At 47.3% G+C, this 18,921-nt stretch overlaps 1 protein-coding gene across 1 annotated transcript in view; it reads right to left on the reverse strand.

The window, feature by feature from the left end:
- Positions 1–18,921, reverse strand: part of LRIG1 (leucine rich repeats and immunoglobulin like domains 1) — a 109,979-nt gene that overhangs the window by 61,937 nt on the left and 29,121 nt on the right. The window contains exons 2-3 of the mRNA XM_059161457.1: positions 10,609–10,680; positions 2,437–2,511 (exon numbers count right to left, since the gene is read on the reverse strand). Of these exons, the coding sequence (XP_059017440.1) occupies positions 2,437–2,511; positions 10,609–10,680 (147 nt within the window). The remainder of the gene's footprint in view (positions 1–2,436; positions 2,512–10,608; positions 10,681–18,921) is intronic.

Below are 18,921 nucleotides of genomic sequence, written 5' to 3' on the forward strand. Positions count from 1 at the left end.
TGAGCACTTCCCGGGCCGGCCTGGAAGGACAGGCCATCCCGCTGCCCACTGCTACTTTCGTCCCCATCCTTTGCACAGTCCCCTTGGGAAAATACAGAAAGGCATGAAGGAGGAGAGCAGAACTACCCACAATCCTGCTGCCCACATGTCACGCTGCTAACCTAATCTACAGGGCTGCAGCCAGGGAGTCAGGCCTCTCAGAGCAAAGGAAGATCAACACCCTTCAGTTCCTGTGGTTTCGGAGAAATCACTGACCAAGTCAGATGGGGACCAGCGTCAGGCCGAAGAGGGGCCTGCCGACACTAACCTAACCGGCGTTTTCCAAACTCACTCAAAACCAGGAGGGAGCCTTTATTTCTCCTCCCTGCTTTACATAGTTTAACGCTGTCTAATTGGAATAGCAGGAACCAGGCCAACCGGCCCCACGGCTCCAGGCTCTTGGCCCAAGGAACAGAAATGTATTTTAGTCAGCAGAGCAAGGCGTGATTCAAGTACGACAGGCCCCCAGGCCAAGCTGGGGGCCCTGCCCATCTCTGGCACGGCCGGCTCGGAGTCACCTGCCGTGCTCGAGCACCCAGTGCATGGGGGCACATAAAGGAAAAGAGCACAGACACCGGCATCTGGGTCCAGTCTCAGTCCCACCTCTCGACTTGGCAACGTACAGGAACTCAGGGATGCTCGGTTTGCTGTTAGTGACACAAAGATGTTCTCTGTGTCCCTGGTTTCCTCCCCGAGGGAAGGCAGAGCTTCTCACCCTTGACTGAGTGCGCAGAGGGCCAAGGGACCTTCCTAAAGCAGCTTCTGATCCAGCGTGGCTGAGCTGAGGCCCGAGATTCTGCATTTCCAACGAGCCCAGTGCGGGTAGAAAACACTGTTAACCCAGGAACTATACTTTTAGTAACAAGAAGTTAAAAGCATCTTCTACTGCTTTCCTCTATGAACATACAAGGGAGCATCACATCCTTAATTAGCCTCTGGTATGGGTAACTCATTTAATTTAGCAGCAGTTCAACACTTTCCAGATGCTGGACGCACAGGCAGATGGGTACAAAGACACAGTCGGACCCCTGCCTGCCCATCTTGGGACAAAAGGCCACAACCTTCATTCCAGCATTCCACAGAAACAAGGACTGCCCTCCAGATCCCGTGGCCCTACGGGTAAGATCATACTAGGGCCCCAGGGGCCATGTGACGAGCGGCCACAAGCCAGAAGCAGCAGCCACCATCTGTCAAATACCTCCCAGGTGTCTTGCATGATGCCAGGAGTTTCCTATACTACAGTGCACTTCTCTCGGACCTCTGGTTCACCTTTCCCATGTGTAAAGGACTAAAGAAACTCTGTGAATGAGGACAATGAGGTTTGGAGAGAGAAAGCGGTTTGTCCAGGACACGGAGCTGGGGCCATTATTCTAACTAACCCTTTTCTATTACAATCCTGCAATGCCTTAAACAGGGTTAAGCTTGACACCCCAACTCATAAGGACAGAGCACTTCCCCAGCACAGGGCCTGTTGCCAGCAAAAACCCAACACCTGCAAGCTACGAGAGCCATCACATGGATGACGTCTTCCCACCAGGTCCCTCTGCTCGGCCTGCCAAGCGTCAGTGTCGAGAAAAGATACGTGCAGGGGAGCAAAGGAGCTCTAACACCAGCAGAATCAAAATCAAATAAAAATAGGGCTGGGGTGGAAAAAAGGAAATTTAGTGTGAAGAGAAAGGTGTTCTGCTGAGGCTGTCCACAGAAATGTGGTTGAGAAAACTGGTGGGACCCACAGCGGGTTCATCCAGAAAGACCTCTGGGCTGGGTTCAAACAAGTGACGCCCCCGTCCCCCCCTGAGGGCCGAAGCGGGCATCACTCCTGAGCAAAAGCTCTTAGTGGTTCCGAGGAGAACACGTCTTCCTTTCATCCTCCCTTCCTTGTTCATTTAAGTCCCTTTATAGCCTTTTTCATTTCCAGCGTGCCGTTGAACACTTGATCACATCAACAGATTCCTTACTTTTAGCTTGCGTTCAGAGGCCTGGGTTTTTTTTTTTTTTTTTTTTTTTTTTTTTTTTTTAAGCTGTAAAAGTGTACTGGGTCCCATGATGAGGTCCAGGGCCACAAACATGAGGTTGCTGTCTTATAATTCACATGGCTTCCTTTAACACCAGTTCATTCACTCCAAGTTGCAATTTACCCAGTAGGACCAAGATACTTAGTAAGTCTATGTATCAATTAAGACCAATTTCCCCCAAAATCAGGTGAGGTGAGGCGAGTCTTCCAGGTTTTAACATAATAGCAAGCAAGGTACTTGTCGTGAGCATTGGGGCTCTGTGGAGAAAGGCTGTTCTGCACCAGCGAGCACAGGGACACAAGTTTGCCTGCCACCAAATGTCAGCAAGACAATACCATGACCTCTAGACCCAGCCCAGGGTTCCCCAAGGGGCACCACTTACAAGAAGAGAGAAACGATGTGAGATGAAGCAGCACCCAGGGACGGCACGGCTGTCAGCTCATTGTTATTGAGGTACCTGTAACAACAAGAAGACATTTCTCACTTAAGTCAGCTGTTTGAAAAATTTCACATATATAAAGTAAATCAAAAAACACTGCTGAGGGGCTCCTGGGTGGCTCAGTGGGTTAAGGCCTCTGCCTTCAGCTCAGGTCATGATCCCAGGATCCTGGGATCGAGCCCCGCAATGGGCTCTCTGCTCAGTCGGGAGCCTGCTTCCTCCCCTCTCTCTCTCTCTGCCTCTCTACTTGTGATCTCTGTCTGTAAAATAAATAAATAAAATCTTAAAAACAAAAAAACAAAAAAACACTGCTGAGTTGGCCATGGGAAGATAATACTGCAATGTTCACTAACAGATAAAGAATTTTATTTTAAGATTTTATTTATTTGACAGAGAGAGAGAGAGCATGAACAAGGAGAAGGGCAGAAGCAGAGGGAGAAGCAGACTCCCCACCAAGCAGGGAGCCCGATGTAGGGATCAATCCCAGGACCCAGGGATCAAGACCTGAGCTGAAGATAGACGCTTAACCAACTGAGCCACCAACGTGACCCAAAAGATAAAGAATTTTAAAAGAGACCTTTTAAAGATAGTTAAGTCCCATGAGCTCACAAAAACAAACCATCTGTCACAACTATGGTTTAGAAACACACTCTCAAGGGGTGCTACCTGTCTTCCAGATTCACACCTAGTTCCGAATTCAACACTCACAAACAGGGAGCAGTAATGAAAGGTCAAGGTGCGTGGTGCAGAACAAAAAGCACCCGAAATTATTGACAAGGATGTTCCTGGTGGGCTGGAAGAGTCAGAAAAGGATTTGGGGAGAAAGACCATCCCTTCCTGGTTGCTCTTCCACATCTGAGACACGCGGTTCTACAAATCACAGCTCTGCCATCACCAAAGGACGATGCCCTCGTACCCAGGGCCAGAGCCTCCCCCATGTTCAGAGTTCCCAGGAGCTTAGGATATGTGAACCCGTTATTCCAGTGCCTCAGCTGTGCAACAAGTACCAAGGAAGCTGGACTTGCGCAGTCCCATCTACTTGGGATTCTAGCTTCCCTGAACTCGGATGAAGCCTCCAAGCACGTTTTCCAGGCATGCGTACATTCAGACACACACTTTTGCACAAAGACATTTTGAAAACCCTCCCCAGACCAGACACGCTCTCCAAGCCCCTCTCCCGCTCCAGACGTCCAAATCTTCATGAAAGGGAAAGCCCGCAAACCAAAACACAGTTTGCTGGGTCTGCCCCCAGAGGCTCTGCAATCCAGCCTCCTTACATGGACATGTATTTCCAAATCTGGGGAGAGAATCCAAAATCAAACTTGCAAAGTGAGCCCAAAAATTCTTAAGAAAGCCAGAGCACAGGGATCTAGCTTTCAGCTGGGTGACAAGCTGAAAAGAAACTGTATCTGAGATGCAGAATCAAAGGAGTAACACTAGGTTATCTTACTCTTTTTTTTTTTTTTCCCCCTCCTTAAGAGACTGTGTGCTTACATGGACCATCTTGTTACTGTTTAAAGACAAGGCCGCTGAAGTGACAGCTGCATTCATACAAGTATACAGCTAGTATTGGCTTGAATAGAATCATCTGGTTGTCTGCCATCTTCTATAGATGTGAACAGGAGGAGAAAAAAAAAAGGAAAAGGCCTTGAATTATCCCATTTGCTTTCTTCAGTGCCAAAGCCAGTTAGAGATGAGGCTTGGCAATTACTGGGCCATGGGACACAGAACGTCTGTTTCAATAGCTTCATGACTGAAGCATCTGGCAGAGAGAAAGCAGATCCGTATCCTGTGGCAAATCCCTTCTTCACTTAAAGGGCCCTTGTCTGTGTGCTGAAGTAGACAATTAATTACTGGAACAGTCTCTTATCTGACAGCCCCCGGAGTCAGCCTGTTTCTGCTTCCCCTCTTTGCTCCTCCAACGCTGTGGTGATCCATTTTCCATCTTGGTGTGGGGATGATAAACACTCTCCAGTGGCTTTCATCTCCGCTAATACACTTTCACGGTACCATCAAGGCACTTAGTACTCGAGGAGACCCTCAGATCTTTGCAGAGCAAGGAAAACTAACGTCAGGGCCAGCTGCCAATAAGGCAGCTTGTGTAGGAAGTCTTCAGTGCCTAGAGATCTGTTCTAGAACATGATGATGGTGCTAGTAAGAATGCTGGCAGCAGCCAACCGATGGAGGGGCTGCTAGGTGCCAGGCATGGTTCTAAGGGCCTTCCAGTGCATTAACTCACTTTAGACCCCTACAGGGTAAGAAGTCCCGTGGACATTCCCATTGTACCAAGGAGGAAATGGAAACATTTGGACTAATTTGACGGTCGCTGTAGTAAGTGGCAGTGGCCCGGGAAGTCTAGCCTCCAAGTCTACCTTCCTAACCACTCACGACCCTCTATTTCTTTATAATTACAGCAGCAACTCCACATGCATGATGCAACTGCATCATTACCACTCAGACTCAGGTACCAAGTCCTTGTGCTGGTCCCTATCCTGCAGCTAAGGGCTCTAGGTCAATGTTCAGCTGCAATCACGTGACTAAGGCCGCACAAGGAGATAGCGGCGCAGACAAGAGCAGAACCCAAGAATGGCTGCCAATCAGAGGCGAGCCACAAGTGGCAAAGCCAGCAAGCTGGAAGGCTCCTAAACCTTCAGGGAATATGGTGGCTGTGCCTCGGGCTGCTTAGGATCTGACTTTATGCTAAACCTGAAACCGACAGCTCGGACTTCTCTGCGGGGGAACTTCTGAACGACCTCGGTCTCAGGCCGGCCCCACCACACATACAACAAACTGTTCCCCCTGATTTCATAGAAATCAATGAACAAGGAAAAGGGGTGGCACAGTAAGATATCAAATGCTGCCCAAACTGCTGGAAGAGGAGCATACAGGTGCCACAGTGCTACAGATCAACGGGGCATTTTCTATCTAGACTGGCAGTCCACATATACAGGCAGAAAGCACAGGCCCTGACCCCAGCAGGGCAGCTCGATCTACACAGAGGACAGGCAGTGTCCAAAGGAGGAGAGCTGCGTGGCCCACCCACCTCTCGATCATTCCTACATAAAAAGCCCCACTGGGCTGGTTAAATGTAAATCGGTTGGCGCCACCCCTCCTGGCATTCTCTGTGTGCCCTGTCCCCTGTAGATGCGAGAACGGTATCCTCACAAGGCAGTGGAGACCACACTCGCTCTGAGACACGACCAACTTACCAGCCTGAAATAGAGACTGGTCAAAAATAGCACGGCCAGAGCTCAGAGGGAAAGCTGAGCGCAGTCTCCACGAATCAGGAAACGAGGGATTTAGGACAGGGTTTGATGAAACTTTCTGAATATCAAGGCATGTGCAGTCTTCTACCTTTCACACTCCCCCCACATTTGCTCCCATCCGAAGTCCTAAAAGCCCCTCTAAAATGTCTTGCTTCTTGAACTGATTTTTCCTGATGATTCGGGACCACGAAGTGCCTCTCTCGGGTGCATCAGACCACGAACCACGGCCCAGCCCTGGAGCTGGAAGAGGAGTAAACAAGGAAGGGACCTGGGGCCCCAAGGACTGGCTGACCGCAGGGCAGACCCGAGGGGGGGCCTTTCCGGCTCACCCGTCGTAAGGTGAGCATGGGCCGTTTGGACGCTCTGAAACGTCCCATTACTCAGCTTGCCGAAAGGAAGTACTTGTATTTTGTAAGATGCAAAATGTTAGGAAGGGCGTTTCAGAGTAGTTTGATTAGTATCTCCATCAAGTGAGGCTCCCACAGACAATGAAAACAAACCCAAGGAGTGATTTTGGGTTACGGGGCTTTACGGCTTTTTTGTTTGTTTGTTTAATTGACATATTATTTATTGAATAGCTGAGCTAAGAGCACAGTAACATATTCCAACTGTTTCAAAAGAGAATAAGCAGGAATATACAATGAAACCTGCAGCTTCCTTGCACTACAGTCCCCTGGTCGGCCTCCAAGAGGAAGCGTGCGGGCCGCCAGCTCCGAGAGATGTATGCATGTTTCTCTTTTACAGATGCTTGTGAATTATACAGACTGTTCTGCAGCGCAGCTTCCCTCAGTAATACGTCTTGTAGATCTCCCCCCATTCTTCTGACCAGCTGCAGAGTACTTCCTCAGCGGGCAGGAATGAACTATCACTTATTGAGCCAATCCGCTATAGGGAGGCATTCTGGGTGTTGCCACAGGCAAGGAGAGAGCTGCCCTTCATAACACAGTGGAGCAGAAATTTGAAACTTCAGTTAGCTTTGCTTTTTCCAAGGGACAAAGTCATCCAAGGTAAGAGCCAAGGTTCCGGAGTCAGGCTTTTAGCTCCTTAAGACTAAGGCATACTGATAATGATACATAATGCTACATCGTTTCTGTACCAGAAGGCCAGAGGGGCTTGGTTCAGGACTGGGATGGAGGGGATAGTTACATTAAGTGAGCAACTGCAAACAAGAATACTAAGGATGGAGTTTGTGCAAGAGGCCCTCAGCTCAATGCTGACATGCGCCATCTCACTGGGTCACATGCCAGCCTTTTGAGGAAGGCACTGAAGTTCCCTCCACCTTAAAAGAAGAAAGTGAGGCACAGTGAGAGAGTTGTGGAGTGGGGGTTATTAGGAAGGGACGTTTACAGCTCGGATCTGCACATGGGATAGCTCTGGGTTCATTCAACCCCAATCCGACTCTTTAGCAACTGGAGGGCCATCAGCGGGTCACTTAACCTTACTGTGCCTTAGTTTCCTTTGCAAAAAAAAAAAAAAAAGTAAACAACATCAGGATCAACTTCATAGGGTTGTGGCAGGACCCGGCTGAAATAATTAAACCTAGCGGCTTAGGATCAAGCCAGAAATAGAGTAAATGCTTAACAGGTGGTGGTAATTCACAGCCAAAGAACAGTGCCTCAAAAAGATACCCCTGGTTCTTGCAGCCCTCCCTATATATATATATATATATATATATATATATATACACACACACACACACACACACACACACACACACACACGTTGTGGGGGGTGGGGAGCATGGTCCTGAGACACCAGAGAGTGAGCCATAAATACCCAGAGGCAGGGCACACTCAGGCTTCCCGGCCGCCATGAGGAACATTTTAGGTCAACGGCCCTGGAAAGCACACAGCAGCGCCCACAGTGAGCATTCTCGGGCCAGGCAGCAAGCACGTGACCTGTGTGCAGCTCTTAAAGAGGACGGTATAAATAGCCCCTCTTATTAATAGAGGAGCCTGGCCGTCCAGGACCCCTGGCTGGAGGCCCTCCCTGGTGGGCTTTCCTCAGAGCTGTGGGCGGCACAGACCGTGTGGCTTGGCAGCAGCTGCTCAAGCGTCCTCATGGCCTCCAGGGGCCTCCAACAGCCTTGCTTTCTCTCGCCAATGGGCCACGATGGACTGTGGTTCCAGACCTCCAAAATAAAACCACTGCTAAACCACCGCCTGCTGCTTTGCCAGCCTGCGGTTCTCCTCTCACTGAGGTTTCCAGATCAGAGGGAGGGCTGTGCCGGGTTTAAGAGAGCTGACAGCTCCCGGGAAGGCCTTGAACCCACTTAATTTAGAAGCAACTGTATGTCAACTATGACTTTTTTTTTTCTTTTCTTCAATATCCTTTCCCACCTCCCCACCCCTTACTCCTCTTTACCTTCTGCCTCCACTATGGATCAGAATTCCCTCCGGGAAAGGCCCAGATCTACATCAGTGAGAAGTTCCATTGCTCTGGGCTCCAGGGAACTCATCTTGACCATCCTAGTGTGACAGCAGGGACTGTAAACAGTCATAATGGTAAGAGGCCCTCAAGGATTTGTTTCTTAATAAATAAGTAAAGCCCAGCTTGGGGGGCTGCGTGCTTCCAAATGTTGCAGAAGGAAATAACACTCAGTAGCCTCACCATGTGCAAAGCGGTGGACATCATCTCCAATTTAATAATTCTAGGTACCACTGGTCATGTGTTCGTACATCCACGTTGCAGACAGGGAAAAGCAGCACTGAGGCACTAAGTAACTTGTCCAACGACACAGACCGGCAAAGAACAAAACCACAACTCAAATCCAGGTCTGTCTACTACCAAAATTTGTATGATTTCCACTACACCACAGTATCCAAAAGATGCAGTCTCTGTCTTCAGGCCTCCCACACTAGGAAGGGAGTGTTGGCACAGAAAGCGTGGCAAGAATAGACTGGGGCGGGGGGTAGGCCTATTCAACCACTTGCTAGCATGCAATCCCGGCCACGCCTGGTCCATGCCTTGGTTCCCTCGCCTGTCTGGAGAAGGTGGCAGCCACAATGAGGAGGACAGCTGTGCTAAGGACAATGGCTAGCTAAGGTCAACCTTCACGAGTGCAATATCAGAAGATGAAGAAGAGCAGTCGTCACACACAAAACAAGGAGCTCAGGATGCGGGCAGGGGCCTCATCTGGCTCACGAATGCAGCAGGAATTCCGAAGAGGGAGAAAATTCAAGGTGGAGACAAAAGGGTCTATTTTATTAGGTCAAATTTGCACAGTGACCCACCTCCCGCTTTCCTGCTCCCTCCACTGGCTGCTGACTAGGGTCCTGGACAGAATATTCCCAAGGGCTCCTTCCAACTATGAAGCTCTTTTAACTTTGGAAGTTTAAACCTTTTTTAAAGACACATGGAAATCATAACCTCAATTTGGAGAATCTGGAGATGGGGCTAGGGGATGCTGGTATTTTGCCAATTGCACCAAGGGATAAAACTAAGTTTGTTTAGATAAATCATCCAACAATGAAATCAAAAGAATAATAAACAAGGACTTCTATCGGTTACATATAAGGACCAAAATGTGTAAACCACTTACCTAATAGTATCTAATAAAAATCACTGAAAATAGAAGCACAACAGGGTGAATAATTTATAGACTATCCATGTGTAGTAGGTTTTACATAAAAATTTAAGTGGTGCCTGGGTGGCTCACTTGGTTAAGTGACTGCCTTAGGCTGAGGTCATGACCCTGGAGTCCCAGATTGAGCCCCACATCGGGCTCCCTGCTCAGAGGGGAGCCTGCTTCTTCCTCTCTGACCCTCCCCTACCATGCGTTCTCTCTCACTGTCTCTCTCAAATAAATAAATAAAAATAAATAAATACACAAAATAAAAATTTAAGTGGGACATCTAAAAAATTTTAACTTCCATGACAAAGTATTCAAAAATGTGAAGGTTAAGTACAAAAACTGATAGAAAACTGTACGATGTATATACAGTTTGATCTCCAAATTCTACGTGTAGAAGTATTTATTTTCACAAAGCATTCATAATGGTTATTATATCTGGTGATTTGAATTAGTCTTTACTGATTTCTAGACTCTCTTAATTTCCTGCTGTAGTTATGTACGACTTACAGAGAGTTTCTTTAAAGTCCCTGTGAACTAAAATCCTGATAACCCCAACTTCTATGTTAAAAGCAGAGTTCTTGGGGTGCCTGGGTGGCTCAGTGGGTTAAGCCTCTGCCTTTGGCTCAGGTCATGACCTCAGGTTCCTGGGATCCAGACCCAAGTCGGGCTCTCTGCTCAGCGGGGAGCCTGTTTCCCCCCTCTCTCTGTCTGCCTCTCTGCCTACTTGTGATCTCTCTCTCTCTGTCAAATAAATAAATAAATAAAATATTTTTATAAAAGGGGGGGCAGAGTTCTTCACAGTCAAAAAGAAGGAAAGAGGGAGGCCTGATTTCCAGGACCCTGCACTGGTAGGGGACCTGTGAGGCAGGGAACTGGTTGAGACTGCTGATGGGAGGGGACAAGCCAGCCCTGTCTTCCATTTTCCTGCACCTGTGTTTCCTGGGGAAGTGGAGGTAGTGGGCTGGCACATATGGCAAATATGCTTGGGCTCACGGGACTACTTCCCCAGCAACCGCAGGGGCAGAAGCAGGCAGTGTGCCAACACAGAGGGTCCACAAGGTTTCCATAAGGGAGGGGACCCTCCTATCCGCCCCCCCCCCCCATGTGCCCGTTATTTCCCTGGGATTCTAGTGTGCCCATGAGAAGGGAGGGGCTCTAGGAAAGGAGCACAGAAAGCTGGCAAGCTTATTCTGCTGATCCAGGCTGGGTGAGAGGGTTTCCCCAGGAGCTCTTAGTCCCCCACCCCCAAATGCAAGTTGAGGAGAAAGCACTCACACTTCCTGTAGATTCGGCAAGTCCTCAAAACCAGCAGGGTCAATCTCAGAAAGTTTATTATAGCTCAGGTTTCTGGTAAAGGAAGAGCAAAAAACAATTAATGATTAATTAATTAAAGCAACACGAAACATTAAACCCCAAATCCAGAACTCTTCTACTCCGCCTCCCCCCGCGACCAGGCCCTCTCCCTCGTAAACACCCCTATCATCCCATACGTTATTTGAAGTAACCTTAGTAACACTGAGATTTACAGACAGAGCTCCTCCCCACATATATCCACAAACAAGTCACTGTGAAAATCTCAAATCACTGAAAGTAGCGAAACCCAAATGGATTTCAGTCGATGTAACTTTACTACTTAGCGACTTCTAACGGTAAGTCAGTCCTCTATCTACGTTAGAGTGTGCTGATCCAAACATTTTGCACCGAATCAGATCCCAGGCTATTCTGAATAGCATTTTAAAAATCAGTACTTTAGTAAAACATCAAATATTGCTCAGTAGTCCAGAAAAGGAGGGGTCAGGAGCCGACCCTTTACTGTCTATAAATCAGTGGTTCTCAACCGGGAATGGCGTTGGCAATATCTAGAGACATTTTTAGTTGTTACAATTGCAAAGAAAGGTGGGGTGGGGCGTAGAGTTGCTACACACATCTCGTGTGTGTAGGCCAGAGATGTGGCTCAACATCCCACAATGGCACAGGACAGCCCTTCACAACAATCACCCGCCCTGAGTGCCAATGCTAATAATATTCAGGGCTTGAGAAACCCTGGTCTGAGCAAGATCTGATGACGACAATGGCTAAGATGCACACTCCAAGTTGAAGGAACTGCTTAGAAAGTTGAGACCTTACGAGACCCTAATTATAAGGTTATCCACGAACATGATGCACCCATCGATGAATAAATACTGGGAGTGACAGTCACACAAGAGAGAGAGGAGCTGCGGTTATGGGGAACTCATGGCTGGTCTTAGCCAAAGGCAGTGAAAGCCTCCCACGCAAACAACCTTCTCAAGAAGATGGCACCTGCCGCGATCATTCAGAATGACCTCTCTCTCCTCTCCTCCCCGAGCTAGACCCTTAGACAAGAAGCTAGCAAGCTGATCTGTGTTCAGTCAGCCAAGCATCTCGGATCAGCCCTCAGGCTAGGCCAGTTTGATCTTTCAGGAACAGAAATCCAGAGATGTGGTCCAAGTGGAACCTTGGTGCACACTGTGCCTTGCTCCCTGCCACCAAAACACACCCCGTCCCACGTATGCCGCAGAGGTCAACACTATTCATCTCAGCTATTAATCCCCTTGGCATTAATGCCAAGTAACAGAACTGCGAATTGTGAGTTTCAAGTCTATCATTAAGCAGCACGTAAGTGGCAACTAGCTTTTAAACTTCCTCCAGAGACATTCCAATCAATACTAACCTACAGCTGATACCATTTCACTGTCGACTCAAGGCATTCATCTAAATAAAAGTCAGACTGCACTTGAAATTAATGGTACATCTGTGTTCAGGGCACAGCCTGAATTAAAAGCAATTTGTCCAGAGATTATGTTACTATAAAAATTGAAGGTGGTAATTTTTTAAACCACATACTGAAGTCAAGTGCGAGCTTGTCTGTGCCTGGGGGTATTTACGATTGGGTACACAGAAATCAACAGGTTAGACTTGAAAAAGAAAATCCACAAATGAAGAGAATCCTTTCACATCAGAAAAAAGACTGGACAGAACGAAATTTTCTTCTATTTTGAGAGGGTTACCATAAATAAGAGGGCTGGAAATACTGTTTCTGGGTCTAGAGATAACGTGAGTTTACAGTATCTCCAAGGTTTGCATCATCATTGGTTATGAGAGCTACTGAGCTGGAGGAGACATCCAGGGAAGACTCAGAGGTCACAAAGGCAAGAGCCCCGGAGGGCAAGCAGGCAGTGTGGACGGTCCCCCTGCCAGGTATGCAGAGAGGCCGACACAGAAGTGCTTGCTGGCCCATCAAAAGGGGGAATTCGCTCCTGTCTCTAGAAACTAGGCCATGCAGACCAGTCTTCATTTGGAAGAGAAGCTCAAACTCTGAATTCTTAGGTGAAATCCTTTCAATTCTTAAAAAAAAAAACAAAACAAACAAACAAAAATAAAGTAAATCTGGATGGGTCAAACAGGCCACATCAGACTGAGGACCACCAGTTTTTAACCTCGCGTTCTGGGCCACCAACTCTTCAGGCAAGTCTTTCCGGCTTACAGATGTAGCCAGGGATGGGCGCAGTCTCTGGAATGACATTACTCCCTTATTCCCTACTCCAGGAGTGGTATTAGAATAAAACCATTTTTTAAATCGTGACACCCCTTTGGTCCGTCGTCCTTGTAAAGAGCAGATAAAATTTACTTAAATTTCAAAAATGTTGTATAATTTCTGCTTGTTAGGTGAGGCTCCTTGGAAAAGGGTCTTCTGCAAGCTAGTCTTATGTGGAAGAGGGACAGTACAAGGCCCTCACGCTGAGATTCCAGCAAACAGCAACCAAGATGAAGACAACTGCACGTGGAAATCAACACCCTCCCTGGGCCTGCCTGGAGGGGGCCCCTTTTTGACATCGAATGAACTCAAAAAGCCATCTTATCAACAGATGAGTGTCAGAGACAGGTCTGAAGGGTCATCCTCCCAGAGCGGCCTATCAGCAATTATGGACAGAGGACACAGGCCAGAGCTCAGGTCCCCTGCAACAGCTTTGACTTTTGGCCACAGAGAGCCCAGCTGTGAGGTCTGAGCAGCGACCAGTCCTGAAATCTGGGGACAAGCTGCTGACCTTCAATTGCTGTATCAGGAAATGGGGGAATATTTACTGCCATCTCCTTGACAAATATTATCTGAAAGGAAATCCTCAAAGACATTTTCTGGTTTGCTCATCCCAGCGAGACGAACGTGCCGCATGTTGCTCTGGTGTGGTTTATACAAAACGTAAGAAGTTACCATCTTCACCACGCTGAAGTGTGCAGCTCGGCAGCATGAAGTGTGGTCACGCTGGCGTGCAACCACTGCGACCATCCAGCTCCCCAACTCTGTCACCATCGGCCGAGACTCCGTAGCCTGTCAACACGGACGGCCCGTCCTCCCCTCAACCCCCCGCAGCCTCCACTCTGCTTTCTGTCCCTGTGGATCAGGCTCTTCTGCAGACCGCATGTATCCGTCCTTTTCCGTCTGGCTTACTTCACTCAGCAACATGTCCTCAAGGTCCGTCCGTGTTCTAGCCTGTGTCACAATTTCCTTCCTTTTTAGGGCCAAATAACATTCCATTTTGTGTGCCTGCACACACACATACCCCGTATTTTGTTTATCCACGCAGCAGCTAATGGACCTGTGAGTTATTTCCACCTTTCTGCGATGATCAAGTACACTATCATCAGCACTGTTTTTTTTTTCTCCCAGCACAATTTTTTATTGAGACATAACTGACAGGTCCCCAACATCATGATAGGATACCTCAGCATAATTCTTAGTTTTTTTTTAACTCTTTGACTGCTCTGCTTATGGCTACCACTCATTTCTCAGCAGTTAAGGAAATACGTCTGTTCAGTCCAAGAATTGTGCAGGGAGGGTTGTGAATTCTCATGTTGGGTCAGAAGAACAATCGAAGGGTTAATTAGTTTTTAAAAAAAACCCACCAAAAAAAACCCAAAAATCTTTCACGAGGTCTCTCTTTCAGGTGGCAGCTGACACGCACACAAATTTAAAGCATCTCACGTATTTCTCCAAACACGATCGCCCCTTCCCAGGCCCGACATCTGAATGTGTCTTTGGCTGAAGGTTTCAGATTCTCCTGTCAAAACAATTCATCTGTCAACAGGACAGATGCTGTCAGAAGCATTTCTGCACCTTTCAGTAGCAGCGAGGGCTGGAAAGAAACCTCCGGGAATTCAGTTACCGCGAATTGCAGCTTTCACTAAACATTTTGTCAGCCATTGTCATAACACAAATTTTCCCTGTTCCTCGTACAAAGGGTGCGCAGAGCTTGGAACAATCAGGCCCAGCCGTAGACATTCTTTCAGCTAATCCGCTGAAAGATGACTGTCCGGCCCACCATTGGGAGAACACACAGGAGGGACCTCTGCGGAGAATGGCTCAAGTTTTATCCCGGTTTTATCTGTGTCTGAGAAGTAAACTGTTCAACAGTGTGTGACAACAATCTGCTTGCTGAGTGTTTTTCCTAACAAAGACCCCCAATCCTGACCCCACTGTGTTGGAAGAGCTAAGTCCGTGAATAGCCGAGCAGTCACCACTGTTACAGAAACCTGTGCCAACCAACCCGCTAGCCCGTGGCTGGCCATGCAGCTACTCACTGTCATACTGAACGTAATTAAGATTACACAAAATTAGGGCACCTGGGTGGCTCAGTGGGTTAAAGCCTCTGCCTTCAGCTCAGGTCATGATCTCAGTGTCCTGGGATGGAGCCCCGCATCAGGCTCTCTGCCCAGCAGGGAGCCTGCTTCCCCCCTCTCTCTCTGCCTGCCGCTGCCTACTTGTGATCTCTGTCAAATAAATAAATAAGATCTTAAAAAAAAAAAGATTACACAAAATTAAGAATTCAGTTCCTTGGTCATGCTAGCTCTATTCCAAGCTTGCAATCGACACGGGAAGCTCATGGCTATGATAAGGCCCAATGCAGACAGAGGACTTGGCCATCATGGCTGAAATTTCTACTAAACTGTCCTGTACTGAAATTGTTCAGGAATTAATACATATTTTGAGTGAACTGGCACTTATGGAAGAAACTTGGATCTCAAACATAAAACTGAATTTCCTAATAATTCAAGAGCTTTGTTAAAAATGTGGTGGGAGATGGACACTGACCTTAATACATACCCTTTAGCCGCACAAAATTCTTAACCATCCCAACAGAGGAGAGGGCATTTGAAAATTCAATGCACTAGGAAGATACTCCATAAAAAATGCCCTCTGAGTGTAACTCTATAGGCTTAATCAGTATTTACATAATCAGACCAGCATCTTCCTGGATTACAACCAGAACCGCATATTACAAACTTGGCAAACATTATTCAAAGCTGGCAAACAATAATTCATTGACTCCCTGGAAGCTGAGGGATAAAAAGTTCCGTTTGCTATTGAGTAAGCTGTGGTGAGGAAGTAACCCCAGCATCGTTAGACCGATGTAATGAGTATTTCCTCTTCAAATGCAAGCCTTGCTCACAGACCACTGACCAATACAGACAAACCTCCTGCTCGGGAGAGCCGTGAAACGCCGGGCTGTCTTTTTCAACATGACCAGGAATCCTAATTCACGGTGGAAGAAAGGGGTCCTAACTCCATGACAAGCTTTCCCTGGGGAGGGAGGTTTTTTTTTACTCAGTTTGGTTTCCAGGCCAGCCTGTTTCCCCTTACTCAACTCCGTCTGGACCCCTGAACATCATAGTATTTGCATATTTTAAGCCTTTGATATTTGCTAAACTGAGTAATACAGCCAAAAAGAGAAGTGCAAAGCCATCCAATGACCCATCTGGTGAGCGCTACTGGAACACCCAGAGCTAGCCTGGAAACCCCTTATTTCTTGGAAAACTGGGGTCCCATTCTCACTTCAAAAATTGTGCTTGCCACCCACTGAAAAAGGACTCACCTGCTTAGGACTCCCCAGGAAAAAGCGATTGGTCCTTTCAAAGTTCAAGGGGTGTGAGTGAAGAAGAACATACAATTTGTTAAACTTATTTAATCCCTTAATCTTTTAAGGCCATTTCTGCTGCATTCTTACCTTCTGAGAAGTTACGTGTGGTGCACATCGAGTTCCAATAAAATCACCACGTTAGGCTCCCTCGACCCACATTACAGGTTTTATGAGAATAAGGGATTTCTTTTTAAACCTACAATATTGAATGCTCTTATCTTTTTTTCTCTGTTGTGATGCTTTCCCCTCCTTGACCAAAATCCACGACTGAAAGGCTGATAATATGCATTAAAGGCTTAGATGGAGAATAATAATAAAACTGCTTCTTAAATGGGAATCATGCCTCTGGCATCCTCACCCACGAATTCCCACTCGGGAGATGGATTTTGTACTTGCTGCCATCTTTCCTCAGGAAGTTAAGAAGCCCCATAGTCCCTAAACTGAGGCTTAGAAAAAGAAAAACATTCTGCAAACTGTTAAAGGTAAAGTCACTCAGCTATCAACTCACTACATACAGCTCATTTTGTCATTCGGTCAGATTTAAGAAAGTAAGGAATGAATCACAGTTACTTCCATTTTTGAAAGTGTTACATTGATAAATCTCTGTGCACACCAGGCCTGCAAGCAACTCAAAAAAGAAGAGATAATATGCTCCAGCCATACAAGGACTTCACAGTAAGTACCTGCATTTACTCCTTAAAATTGGCTATAGAAATCAGCATGGGCCTCTGAACTCTAATGCTTAACACATTACCTGACAGAAGTTACCCCTGCCTGCTTCCAGAATCCCAGAAGTCTCATATGTGCCTCCCTATCTTAATGGCTCGCACCTCGTACCCCCACCCCACAGATAATTTCAATACAGGTCTAAGTCTTTGTCCTTTAGTAACAGACAGATGTCAAGTTCAAATATTCACTGTCTACAACGTTTACTGCGCTGTGATAAATTCTAACACAAATGAGGGTAAGATCTAGTCTGTAACCTATTGGTCAGAAAAGACTCTGAACCAAAGAATTACAGTCAAAGGCTCTGATAACAGCAAGCATCTTCTGAATGGTAGACCAGGAGGTACAGTGTACATTCGTGGTTCTTGGGCCAAGGCTGAACTGCAGGGAAATTTATTTGTTTGTGAGACTGAGGAGTGTCTGGAGAAAAAGTTTTCACCAAAAACATAAAAGTTGCAGCTCCTCTTCAGAACAACTGTTGGGCCAGCATTCCTGATTCCAACCACCAGCTATACTTACTTGGCAAGGACTGCAGCTGACCATGAACCTCACTGCTCCTATTATCTCTCCCAGGCCCTCCCTACTCACGTGCACTCCCTGTATTTGTCATCCTTACATGGACACCACTGCGTCTAGACGGCATGTAGAGCGGGGAAGATTGGCTGTGATGAGAAAGGTTAACCAGAAAGAAAGACCTTAGTACACCCTAAAAAAGAGAAAAGGAGCGTGGTTTTTAAGGAAGAATGCCAGAAAATAAAGCCAGAAAAGTAAAATAAGGTGTGAAAATTATGAAACTAGACAAAAAGCCAAGAAGTCAAGACCTCGTAGAAAGGAAAAGGGCAAGACGTGAAGAGTTTTAGGGCAAAGTCCAGAAGAGTCGTCTGTGTTATCAGATCACAACCCACTGGCCGGTTAAGTTAAGGGTTACATAAACCTAAACAAATCCCAGTGCCAGGTCCCTCTTGACAGTTAATCTATGGGGCCATTTAAAGCTGATTTCCAGAGGAAGAGAACAGCTCCTTGTTCATCTACTTAGAGTTCTGACCAAAAGAACCAACAGCCCCACCTCCACGGACAGTAATCAGCATCTGCTTTCCACCCTGTAACGTGGAAGACTCAAAAACCTGTTTTTCCTACCCAAATCTTAGTTTGGCTGAAGAGACAAAACAACTGAATGTGCTCTCATGCCTGTTTGTGGGGGTGGTCCCGCAGGGAAGTCCATAAATATCCCATAACACTCTCTCGGTAAATATGGTACATGCATCATTAACCCTTAAAGATTAATTAATGGAAAGGAGGCACTCTGGCCTCACCAGCTCTGCAGTTGGTGGGTATTTCACAAAGGGAATCTGAGCAGGAAAGAGCTGCTGGCCACAGGCTGCCCCTCCGACAAACCTGTCCTACAGGGAGCACCACCCATGACCACCCCAGCAGGGGAGAGGGGCCTACAGCCACCATCTGGTTTTGCTATTACAGAAGTGGCTTTGCAGAGACTTGGAAATGGGGAGGGGAAGAGAGGGGTCAGGAGTCTGGTCACCTACTCTGATCACCTACTCTCTGCTTGATCCAATCTCTGAAAAGGGATCACAAATTCACCCTTTCAGAGAGTCCTCAAGCTCTAGAGGACTTTCCAAACTCATCACACCCACAACAGGACAGGATCTCCCTTGCCAGGCATCATCCAGCACAGCAGCCCAGCCCTGCTGGGGAACAGAGGGTGGTCGCTGCCTCCCAGGCAGGCTCGCCTGCTTCATCAATCTCTTGTCCAACGCGGCCCTCCTGCCCCGAGGCAGCAGGTACTCCGGTGGAAGCAGGAGGTTCATCAATCATGACCAAGAGGAGACAGAAGTGTAGCGAGAAGGCGTGCTCACCTCTGGCGTCACACGTAGGGGCTGGAGTTCCTTCAGTGAAAGGATGGAGGGCATTC

This window comes from Mustela lutreola, chromosome 2 (genome assembly GCF_030435805.1).
Source record: "Mustela lutreola isolate mMusLut2 chromosome 2, mMusLut2.pri, whole genome shotgun sequence".
In the NCBI taxonomy this organism is placed as follows: Eukaryota; Metazoa; Chordata; class Mammalia; order Carnivora; family Mustelidae; genus Mustela; species Mustela lutreola.